This window comes from Microchirus variegatus, assembly GCF_963457635.1.
Source record: "Microchirus variegatus genome assembly, chromosome: 9".
NCBI lineage: Eukaryota > Metazoa > Chordata > Actinopteri > Pleuronectiformes > Soleidae > Microchirus > Microchirus variegatus.
The window spans coordinates 178915-191590 of record NC_139810.1 but is presented as its reverse complement, the minus strand read 5'-3'; the positions used below and the strand labels follow the sequence as shown (position 1 = coordinate 191590).

The 12676-nt window shown below is 44.8% G+C and overlaps 1 protein-coding gene across 1 annotated transcript; it reads right to left on the bottom strand.

Annotated features, from left to right (window-relative positions):
- Positions 1-10118: 10118 nt before the first annotated feature.
- LOC310931720 (uncharacterized protein) lies at positions 10119-12174 on the bottom strand (the record flags this gene model as incomplete). Its single annotated transcript, XM_083894951.1, has 4 exons — positions 10119-10435; positions 10517-10673; positions 11419-11537; positions 11943-12174. The coding sequence occupies 4 exons, from the start codon at positions 12172-12174 to the stop codon at positions 10119-10121; spliced, it is 825 nt and encodes a 274-aa protein (XP_083751077.1).
- Positions 12175-12676: the final 502 nt, after the last annotated feature.

Below are 12676 nucleotides of genomic sequence, written 5' to 3'. Positions count from 1 at the left end.
ACATGGTCTGCTGGTCCGTCCATATAGACGTGGTCTGCTGGTCCGTCCATATAGAAGTGGTCTGCTGGTCCGTCCATATAGACGTGGTCTGCTGGTCCATCCATATAGACGTGGTCTGCTGGTCCATCCATATAGACGTGGTCTGCTGGTCCGTCCGTATAGACGTGGTCTGCTGGTCCGTCCATATAGACGTGGTCTGCTGGTCCATCCATATAGACGTGGTCTGCTGGTCCATCCATATAGACGTGGTCTGCTGGTCCGTCCGTATAGACGTGGTCTGCTGGTCCGTCCATATAGACGTGGTCTGCTGGTCTGTCCACATACGTGGTCTGCTGGTCCGTCCATATAGACGTGGTCTGCTGGTCCGTCCATAGACGTGGTCTGCTGGTCTGTCCACATAGATGTGGTCTGCTGGTCGGTCCATATAGACGTGGTCTGCTGGTATGTCCACATAGACGTGGTCTGCTGGTCCGTCCATATAGACGTGGTCTGCTGGTCCGTCCACATACGTGGTCTGCTGGTCCATCCACATAGACGTGGTCTGCTGGTCCGTTCACAGACATGGTCTGCTGGTCCGTCCACAGACATGGTCTGCTGGTCGGTCCATATAGACGTGGTCTGCTGGTCCGTCCACATACGTGGTCTGCTGGTCCGTCCATATAGATGTGGTCTGCTGGTCCGTCCACAGACGTGGTCTGCTGGTCCATCCACATAGACGTGGTCTGCTGGTCTGTCCACAGACGTGGTCTGCTGGTCCGTCCACAGATGTGGTATGCTGGTATGTCCACATAGACGTGGTCTGCTGGTCCGTCCATATAGACGTGGTCTGCTGGTCCGTCCACATACGTGGTCTGCTGGTCCGTCCATATAGACGTGGTCTGCTGGTCCGTCCACAGACATGGTCTGCTGGTATGTCCACATAGACGTGGTCTGCTGGTCCGTCCATATAGACGTGGTCTGCTGGTCCGTCCACAGACGTGGTCTGCTGGTCCATCCATATAGACGTGGTCTGCTGGTCCGTCCACAGACTTTGTCTGCTGGTCCATCCACAGACCCGGTCTGCTGGTCCGTCCACAGACTTGGTCTGCTGGTCCATCCACAGACCCGGTCTGCTGGTCCGTCCACAGATGTGGTCGGCTGGTCCGTCCATATAGACGTGGTCTGCTGGTCCGTCCACAGACATGGTCTGCTGGTCCGTCCATATAGACGTGGTCTGCTGGTCCGTCCATATAGAAGTGGTCTGCTGGTCCGTCCATATAGACGTGGTCTGCTGGTCCATCCATATAGACGTGGTCTGCTGGTCCATCCATATAGACGTGGTCTGCTGGTCCATCCATATAGACGTGGTCTGCTGGTCCGTCCGTATAGACGTGGTCTTCTGGTCCGTCCATATAGACGTGGTCTGCTGGACGTTCACAGACGTGGTCTGCTGCTCCGTCCACATAGATGTGGTCTGCTGGTCCGTCCATATAGACGTGGTCTGCTGGTCTGTCCACATACGTGGTCTGCTGGTCCGTCCATATAGACGTGGTCTGCTGGTCGGTCCATATAGACGTGGTCTGCTGGTATGTCCACATAGACGTGGTCTGCTGGTCCGTCCATATAGACGTGGTCTGCTGGTATGTCCACATAGACGTGGTCTGCTGGTCCGTCCATATAGATGTGGTCTGCTGGTCGGTCCATATAGACGTGGTCTGCTGGTATGTCCACATAGACGTGGTCTGCTGGTCCGTCCACATACGTGGTCTGCTGGTCCATCCACATAGACGTGGTCTGCTGGTCCGTCCACAGACATGGTCTGCTGGTCGGTCCATATAGACGTGGTCTGCTGGTCCGTCCACATACGTGGTCTGCTGGTCCGTCCATATAGATGTGGTCTGCTGGTCCGTCCACAGACGTGGTCTGCTGGTCCGTCCATATAGACGTGGTCTGCTGGTCCGTCCATATAGACGTGGTCTGCTGGTCCGTCCATATAGACGTGGTCTGTTGGTCCATCCATTTAGACGTGGTCTGCTGGTCCGTCCATATAGACGTGGTCTGTTGGTCCATCCATTTAGACGTGGTCTGCTGGTCCGTCCATATAGACGTGGTCTGCTGGTCCGTCCATATAGACGTGGTCTGCTGGTCCGTCCATATAGACGTGGTCTGTTGGTCCATCCATTTAGACGTGGTCTGCTGGTCCGTCCACAAAGACGTGGTCTGCTGGTCCGTCCATATAGACGTGGTCTGCTGGTCCGTCCACAAAGACGTGGTCTGCTGGTCCGTCCACATAGACGTGGTCTGCTGGTCTGTCCACATAGACATGGTCTGCTGGTCCGTCCACAGACGTGGTCTGTGGTCTGCTGGTCCGTCCACAGACGTGGTCTGCTGGTCCGTCCACAGACGTGGTCTGCTGGTCCATCCATATAGACATGGTCTGCTGGTCCGTCCACATAGACGTGGTCTGCTGGTCCATCCATATAGACATGGTCTGCTGCTCCGTCCACATAGACATGGTCTGCTGGTCCATCCACATAGACGTGGTCTGCTGGTCCATCAATATAGACGTGGTCTGATGGTCCATCCATAAATGGTCTTAAACTCGCTCAGTCTGCACCAAAGTCCAAATCAGTGACTTTAGCTAACGGGTACACAGGTGCTGCTGGTCAAGTGATGCTTCCTGTGGTCAGTTTGTACCACTGAGGTGACTCTGAACAAATCATTTCAAACACAGAATTTTGCAAAATAATAATAATTGCAATGTAGTGATGGAGCCAGCAGTGGATCAACAACGTGTGCCGTGATGTTAAAATCCCTCTAAAATCCCTAGTTTTCTCTTTGGACTATGGAAAGTGAACAAATAAAATCTACTTCAATTTAAATCTACGATAGATTAAGAATCTGTTCATGTCTTTGTCTCACTGTTTGTGAGCCGCTCACTCTCCCACACCAAAGTCCATTCAGGAAAAATTTTAGAGGGATTTTAACTCCTGTTGCAATATTATGCTCTTTGTCAGTCATGGAAAGTGCTGTCGAGAATAGAATAGAACAGAAATACTTAATTCATCACCTAGGGGTAATTGTTTTGACAGAGCAGCAATATTTGAGCAATGTATTGATTTAGACTATTTTACTGTTCATTCATGAAGGAAACTGCTCTACAGCCAAGTGACAAGTGTTTTCTTCATTATTATTATTATTATTATTATCTTCTTGACTTAAACGTCAGGGAATGATGGAAAATGTCAACTTAAGTGTGACATTCACAATTAAGAAGCTAAAATCACTTAAGCTAATTATGAGGGATGAGCCGATAGTCGGCATCAGTCCGATTCTCTGGGCTCTGCTACAGCATTTTAGCTGAGTCATGTTTGGTGTATTTCATCTTTATGGGAGAAGACTGTGACACAGCAGGAGAATTATGACTCAACACAAATGTGATGTTGACAGGATTGTTATCGGGGAGGAAAACGTGGAATCACATCTTATCACATATAGTTTTTTTTAAACGCTCTAATGATAATCTGGATTTATTCAGATGTTATGCCTGTAGAATTGTCAGAAAAGGTTCAATGAATGAGGTCTGCACCTTTTTCCAAGACAACTTTCACTTTCCATATCTGGCAGTTATTCAAACATTCTGTTACAGAGAAGCTGACGAACTGTGACGCGCTGATCAATCTGCTCTGTGATTGGACGCTGGTTCCTTGTAGATCCTGAGGTTCGACCGTAATGACAAGTATACCGGCGCAAAGCTCTATTTCTCTGCTTTCTGGTATCTGTTCATTCATCTTCTACCACTTTATCCTCCACATGAGGGCTGCAGGGGGCGCTGTGCCAATCTCAGCTGACGAAACAGAAGGGTTTAAGTGACTGAATCAGCACCGTTTCCTTTCATTCTTGCTGCATCTTTTCCTGCCAACATGGCTGTTGATAGAAACTGAAGCTTGGTTTATAGTCGCTGTAGTGTAGCAGGCAGGTGCCAACAATGATGTCACATCCTGCCTCACGTCGGACACGCACCACTGAATTTTTGTAACTTTGTCGGCTGCGGCGTCAACTCTTCATTGCACAAGCATTTGTACGACTCTTCTGTCCGAGATCAGCGAGAAAGTCACATGACCTGATATTCATGGAAACACGTCACAATAAGACAAGGAATTTTGGTGGAGGACGTGAAAAAAGAGGGATGGATTTGTGATGAGATGAGCCCATGTAAAGAGAGGTGACCCAGGGGGAAAACCATCCCGGTGATTCTGGTGGATTATGGGATTTTTGTCCTAATACGTGAAACACCAAGAGACGGACAGTCATTTTGAGACCAATGTTAGCGATATGAGGAAAGTTGTTGTTTGCTACTGTTGCTAGGCAGCGGACGTTAACCGGCAGCACAAGTTGAATATTTTGGTTGTACGCCCGTTAATAACAAGTCTTAAACAAGTTAGGGTTTTTTTGCTCAGGTGTGTTTACATATATATATATAATAATTTCATCAGATTGCCTATAGATTGTGCTGAAGAAAAAAGGATATAAGACGCTCTTTATTACACATTCTTAAAGCCTATTTATACACGTTATAACACAGTAACGGGCAAAAAGCAGCCTAAATAATCTGTGTTCTAAGGGTTAAAGTATAAATACATCAATACTTCCCATTTGTCTGATATGAGACGCTTCACTCTCGCTTCTGTTTCCTCTTCATGAAGAAAAAACGTTGAAAGTTCTTCTTTTAAATCGACCTAAAATGGCCGAATGTACAAGACGCCATTTCGTGTTTTTGTGTTGTTGGGGTGGGGGGGGTGGTATTCAATCAGAGGCAGCTGGTGGACGCCATGTTTGCAGGCATCTGTGTGTGTGTGTGTGTGTGTGTGTGTGTGTGTGTGTGTGTGTGTGTGTGTGTGTGTGTGTGTGTGTGTGTGTGTGTGTGTGTGTGTGTGTGCGTGCGTGTGTGTGTAGCAGCAGCCTACACAAGGATAGTCCACTGGAATGAGCTCAGTGTTTTTGGCAAAAAATGGAAAAGAATTCCTGGCACCGAGTCGATCACTGCTTCTTTTTTCTCTGTGTGTGTGTGGGGGGGGTGTGTGTGTGTGTGTGTGTGCGTGCGTGCGTGTGTGTTTCGATCACATAGCGATGTAGTAGTTTGTCGGCCGTTTTCACGTTAGCGCCTCCACTTTGCACCGTCTGCTTACCGTTAAATTTTCTTTTTCCTTTGATTCATTTCAATCAGAGCAGATTTGATGACGATGTGCAGATACAGGGTTAGGGTTACAAGATACTTGACTAGATACAAGTTTTTTTTTAATCAGTAAACACACTTTTATCGTTTTTTTTTTGTTTTTTTTTTTTTAATTGAACAGAATGAATGAAAATAACAGTTGTTCTCCTTTTTTCCAAGGATTCTCTGCTGCTGAAGACCAGGCCTCACCCTCGAGTCTGCTGTCCTTGGGGCTGAGGTAGTAGATTGAATAGTTGTGGGGTTGTGACCTCTTTTTGAGATAACTATACAATCTACTGTCTTTCCCAAGGAGACAGCTGAGTCAGCCTCCAGACGTCGTCCAATCACAGCGAGCCTTGTTGTTTTGTCTTTGCTGATCCGGGCTCTTTCAGGGTGAGGTAGTAGGTTGTATAGTTTGGTGGGTGGGATTTGAACCCTGCTCAGGTGATAACTATACAGTCTATTGCCTTCCCCGAATGGTTCACTCAAACACGTGTCATGTTTTTACTCATCAATATTATTGAGAAGGTTTGTGTTGCCCTGGTTTACGGCTGCAGCTGAGGCTCATTTTCTTCATGAATCCAGTGATTTTCTGTGCGTAGAGTGTCAAATATCTTTCTCAAACTTGGAAATGATGATGTTCTCTAATGTCTCGCTTTGTCCAGTTTCAGTTTTGTTTTTTTTTGTTATATGGAGCAAGGCTGAAAAATCACAGGATCTTAATTAATTATTTTTAAAAATATTCAAAGCGATTAATTTGTTCGTTGCAGCTCAATACATGTTATTAAAGTTGTGCTTTTTCTCATGTTGGCAGCAGCTGAGGAGTTGGTCAGTGCACAGCACCCTCTAGTGGAGACATAGGGGAGCTTGTTTGACTAAAATAAAGTTTTGTCATGCATACTGTTGTTGTCTAATGTCTTGTTTTTGTTATAGTTTAGACACATGGTTCTCAAACTGTGGTGCGCGTACCACCAGTGGTACACCAGCTCCCTCTGGTGGAGCACAGTAGAAACACGCTTTCTACTGTGTTTACCAGGGTTTGTGATCAGAGCGGAGCAGAGGAGCTTTGACACGAGTGCGGAGGAAATTAAATAAATAAAGTAATAATTTTGGTTAGCGTAGCTCTGACTCATGTTGGTCTAATGTCACACATGCTCGCTGTATTTTAACGTTTTACTGAGAGAGATCCTCGTTTTCAGACGTCTGACAAACACTGGTTTAGATTGAGTGTTCGTGTTAGCCCTAAATGATGAATAAAGTTATAATTGACAACTTTCTGTCTTCAATTTAAGCTGATAAAAACTACATCTACTTTCACACATTGGGCAAAAGTACATCAAAATAGATTTCAAAATAAAATACCAAATGTCCAACTAATACATGAATAAAAATCAACATAACAGCCATAATCATGACATTATCTTATGACTTTTTTATCTCACAAATGTTTTCAGAGGTTTGTTTGCTCAAAATGATCACTTTTTATCTCCTAAATATGATTTTCACAATCTTGTCATTTTACGAGCTTTGTTGCTTTTAATGTAATAATTTGACTTTTTCCTCATAATTTAATGATCTGTTTCCTCTGTAGTAAGTGGATTTACACCAGCAGCATTTAGATCATAGTAGTTTGATGTGTCCTCCCAGTGTCCCACCATGTCCTCAGTCCTGCCTCTCTCTGATGGACTTGGCTGCTCCTCATTGACCTTTGACCTTCCGTGTCTCCATGGCGACAGTTTATCCTGAGCAGAAATCGCCTCCATATGTGGGCGTAGGCCTGCAGGATGTTGGGGATGCAGCAGGCTTGATGAAGGGGTTGATGTCGGAGTTGGCGTTGAGACAGAATTATTCCTGGAGGATAGATGATGTTCGATCATGTCGCTCATACTTATAAACATTTACTAATTAAGCATTTATTCATGCTATTTAGCTTAATGCAAGGCTTTATATATATAAAAAATATAGAAAATAAAGACTTTAGCTGAAGATAAAAGTCTTTGGCTAAAGACAAGAATGTATTATTTCTTCTTCTACTGAAAGTGTTGGATGAGTTCAAACCTGAGCGCAGGTCCACGGCGACGGCCAACAACGACAGCTGAGCAGCAGGCAGAGGTCGGGGTCAGGGGTCAGGGGTCAGGGGTCAGGGGTCAACCTCACCCAACCGTCCATCACCACAGCCAGGGGCACGGCGGCCACGCCCACCAGGAAGTCGGCCACCGCCAGGGAAACGAGGAAGCAGAAGGTGAGCTCCAGACGCTCACGGCGAACACCACCAACGCGTTTCCAAGGCAACGACGACCTCGAGCAGAGCGAACGACGCCCAGCTCCACTCAGCCGTCGCCGTGGAGACGGAGATTAAACATAATCCTGAGCAGAGAAAACACAGGAGCAGATGGTTTTATATCAAACATCATGTACTTCTGTGTGTGTGTGTGTGTGTGTGTGTGTGTGTGTGTGTGTGTGTGTGTGTGTGTGTGTGTGTGTGTGTGTGTGTGTGTGTGTGTGTGTGTGTGTCAATCCATGGAGACAACATCTGGGTTCCATCACAGTGAAAAACTCTTCAGAACATCAGTGATCAGTGATTTTTAGCAGATTAAGACATAATGTTAGAGTTGTTTATTTCTATGATGTAAAAGTTTTAAAGCGTGTTTGTGATAAAACTGATACTTGACTGTTTACCTGCAGCAGAACCAGCTTCAGTCTGTGATAAATAAACATGTGGAACACTTTATCTCACCCACACAAACACAGGAGCTGCTGCTCCTCTGCTGCCTCATGTGGTCACTTTGTGTCACTCAAAAAAGTGAAAAAATCAAAATAAAGCATTTCAATCACCAAAGTCACAAAATAACACATTTGAACTTTACTGATGAAGTGAAACAACTGTTGATTTCCTCTGTGGACTTTGGTGTGGGAGAGTGAGTGAACGTTCATGTCTTTTTAAAAACAATTTATCACAAATTTAAATCCCAATATAGAAACAAAAGACATTTAGAATTCACCAAAATAAAACTCCAGGATCTGAGTTCATGTTTGTTATTTATTTATAATGTTCACACACGATCATTTGAATATGAAAATTAAGTGTGTGTGTGTGTGTGTGTGTGTGTGTGTGTGTGTGTGTGTGTGTGTGTGTGTGTGTGTGTGTGTGTGTGTGTGTGTGTGTGTGTGTGTGTGTGTGTGTGTGTGTGTGTGTGAAGGGACTTTTCAGATGTTACTGATTAACAGCTCTTTGTTTGGCGGCGTTTTTTCACCGTATACTTACTTTGCATACAGATTTGGCCTCACGTGTGTGTGTGTGTGCGTGTGCGTGTGCGTGTGCGCGTGTGCGTGTGTGCGTGTGTGTGTGTGTGTGTTTGCTCGGCTTTTATTATCCACACAGGAAGTCTTTGTCCATCTGAGCGATAGGACTGACAGATAAATGTATAAATACACAAATGAAGACATTTCAAATAATTTCTCATTCATTTGATCTTTTAAAACAGAAAAACAGGAAATCACACCTTTTTTTAAATGTTATTTTATTCAGCTTCTACGTAGTAGATATGATGCAACAACCTTTTAGATTTACATACATTTACATCTGTGTGTCGTACTCCAATATGGCTCTGTGGGTATTTAAACACAGATTTATACTCAAATACACAGTATTCATTTGTTAACCTTTGAATCAGCAGACAGGACATTAAAGGGATAGTTTTTTTTCTTCGTCTTACAAACAGCTGACTACAGCTGTGCGCCCCCCTGTGGCAAAACCTGCTTGGTACAGGCATGAATGCATGGCTTCCAGTTTGGACACTAAAAAAAACATTGAACAAAATTATTTAATTTGACATTTTAAGTATATGTTTGACACTTTGTCCTGTGATTGACAGATTTACATAACCAGGAAATTAAGTTTGCGATGACTCACTCTCCCAAAACAAAGTCCACAGAGAAAACCAGTGATTTAAGTTCACAGGGACACAGGAGCTGCTGGTCCTCTGCTGCCTCGTGTGGTCACTTCGTGTCATCGAGGGCAAACTGAACAAACCTAAAGTGACAAAATAGTACATTTACACTCAGTGATGGAGGCAGCAGTGACACAGAGTGACCACACGAGGCAGCAGTGGATCAACAACTCCTGTGAACTCCTGTGTGCTGTGATGTTAAAATCACTGGACTCTATGGACTTTGGTGTGGGAGAGTGAGTGACTTTGGTGTGGGAGAGTGAGTGACTTTGGTGTTGGAGAGTGAGTGACTTTGGTATGGCAGAGTGAGTGACTTTGGTGTGGGAGAGTGAGTGACTGGTGTGGCAGAGTGAGTGACTTTGGTGTGGGAGAGTGAGTGACTTTGGTGTGAGAGAGTGAGTGACTTTGGTGTGTGAGAGTGAGTGACTTTGGTGTGGGAGAGTGAGTGACTTTGGTGTGTGAGAGTGAGTGACTTTGGTGTGGGAGAGTGAGTGACTTTGGCGTGGGAGAGTGAGTGACTTTGGTGTGTGAGGGTGAGTGGTTTACAGAAGGAAATGTCTGTGTAACAGTGAAGATAAAGAGGCAAACACTTATTTTGGCTCCTGGGTCAGTAAACTTTCTATCTTCTGCTTTAGTTAATGATTAATCATTTACTAAATTAATTAATGAAGTTTTTCATTCTTCAGCTTCTTCAATGTGAATGTTTTCTGATTTCTTTGCTCCATGAGACAAAGAAATCTTCACAAATGATTCATATTCAGAGATTTGAACGCGTCGTTTGGGAAAAACTCGTTGACATTTTCTGGACCAAACCAGTTCTCCATTAAGGGGGAAAACAATCAAAAGATCACAGTTACTTCAGTCTTACTATTGTCCAGCATGTCCAGGACTTTTTTTTAACGTAGACGAACCTGAAAATATTCAATTTAACCTGAGTTTAAACGATGAGGAATATCCCATTAAATCCTTTCCCTTTAAAGCTGCGTCCACTTCTCTACACTCTGTTGAAGGCCTTGCAACGTCCTCTCATCAAAGCGGTACGTCAGCTTCCTCTTCACTTTCTGAATCTCGCCAGTGCGGGAGTAGTTCCTGAGCGCCCGCGCCATCTTCTGGTAGGTCATGGTTTTGCGGTTGCCCTTGCGTCTTCCCCACAGCTGAGCCAGACGCTCCTTGTTCTGCGAGGAGAACTGAAAAGTGCCGGAGGACGACTGAAGCCACCAGATGCAGCTGCGCATGGACGGCGTCTGCAGCATCTCAAACAGGAAGTGGAACAAGCGCTCCTTCCTCTTTCCTGTTGGTGAATACGAGGTTGTTAAAAAACACACTGCTGCGTTATTATGGCTCGTTGTGTGACTTGTGTTTGTGTTTTTACCAGACAACGGAGAAAGAATCGCACTGTCGACGTCTTTCCTGCCTCCACGGTCGGACGACGGAGACGGTAAATCCTGATATTCCTGATACTGGGAGCAACTGGACTGAGAGTCCGAGTCCACGTATGCAGACGTTTCACAGGAAAAGGAAACGTTGTCCTGAAGAAAACACGGTTTTCAGTGTGTTATTTACTGAAAAAAAACTGACTTTAGCCACTTAACATTAGACTCACGTCATTAAATGTTCAACAGCTGAAGTTTACGTTATGTTAAGAACACGTCTTTATCTCACTGTGAGACACTTTAACAACAGGAAACTGAAGTCTGTAAACCACTCACTCTCCCACACCAAAGTCACTCACTCTCCCACACCAAAGTCACTCACTCTCCCACACCAAAGTCGCTCACTCTCCCACACCAAAGTCACTCTCCCACACCAAAGTCCATAGAGTAAACCAGTGATTTTAACATCACAGGAGTTGTTGATCCACTGCTGCCTCCATCACGAACTTACAATGACTGATTTTATGTAATTTGGGGTTTTGAAATCCTGCCTGGTGATTCATCTCAGTGACACAAACTGACCACAAGAGGCAGCTGTTCATGAGCAGCCCCTGTGTTTTTGGAGCTAAAATGACTGATTTTCTCTGTGGACTTTGGTGTGAGAGAGCGAGTGGTTTACAAACATCAGATTCCTGTTGGAAAAGCCTAACAGTGAGAACATGTTTCACTGAGCAAGTCACCTGTAAATCCTGGACTGTCCCTTTAATGATGGACCGGCACAAACATATTCATCAACTCTGAATTTAGACAATCAAACGTCTCAAAGTAGAGATAATTAAGTCATTAAGAATAACTTCATTTTATGTCAAATCTGAAGGTTTTTTATTTCTTTCTAACTTACCCAATGGTTGTCGTGGCAACTGGGACAGGCAGTGGGCGGAGCCTGCTCTTCATATTCCTTGTGTGGAGTGTGAGATCCAACGTGCCACTTGTACGCATGCTGACCCGACCAGTCGTTCTCTGTGGAGGAAGACAGCGTCTCATCATCATCATCATCATCTTCATCGTCATCATCATCATCATCATCAACATCGTCGTCGTCGTCGTCATCGTCATCGTCGTCGTCGTCGTCATCGTCATCATCATCATCAACATCGTCATCATCATCATCATCAACATCGTCATCATCATCATCATCATCATCAACATCGTCATCATCATCATCATCATCATCATCAACATCGTCATCATCATCATCATCATCATCATTATCATCATCATCATCATCATCAACATCGTCATCATCATCATCATCATCATCAACATCATCATCATTATCATCATCATCATCATCATCATCATCATCAACATCGTCATCGTCGTCGTCATCATCATCATCATCATCATCATCATCATCACGCTCACCTATGATCCTGCCCCCTGCTGGGTAAAACAGTGTGTGCGGGTGTTGACCCACGGCACCCTGCGGTGTGTGTGTCGGTGCGACCTCCAGCGAGTGCTCCTGCAGATACTCCTCGATGACCTCCAGGTCCACCTCCAGGCAGCTAGAGGGAGCCACTGAGCTCCAGGACACTCGACCTGCAGCCAGCCTGCTCTCAGTCATGTAGGACATCTGTGTTACGGTTAGAGACGTCATGTTAGTCTGACTTAAGTGGGTTAGAGTTAGGGTTAGAGACGTCATGTTAGTCTGACTTAAGTGGGTTAGAGTTAGGGTTAGAGACGTCATGTTAGTCTGACTTAAGTGGGTTAGAGTTAGGGTTAGAGACGTCATGTTAGTCTGACTTAAGTGGGTTAGAGTTAGGGTTAGAGACGTCATGTTAGTCTGACTTAAGTGGGTTAGAGTTAGGGTTAGAGACGTCATGTTAGTCTGACTAAAGTGGGTTAGAGTTACGGTTAGAGACGTCATGTTAGTCTGACTAAAGTGGGTTAGAGTTAGGGTTAGAGACGTCATGTTAGTCTGACTAAAGTGGAGCCAAAGATGTAACACAGAAATAAGACAATTATTCTTCATTAGATTATATTTTTCTTGTTTTGATGAAAAATAATCTGACAAATTTAGCTTTTGCTGGAACTTTTGGACATTTAGCCATTTTCAGGCTTTAATGTTCCTTAAAAATAAAGGAAAACTAGACAAAAAA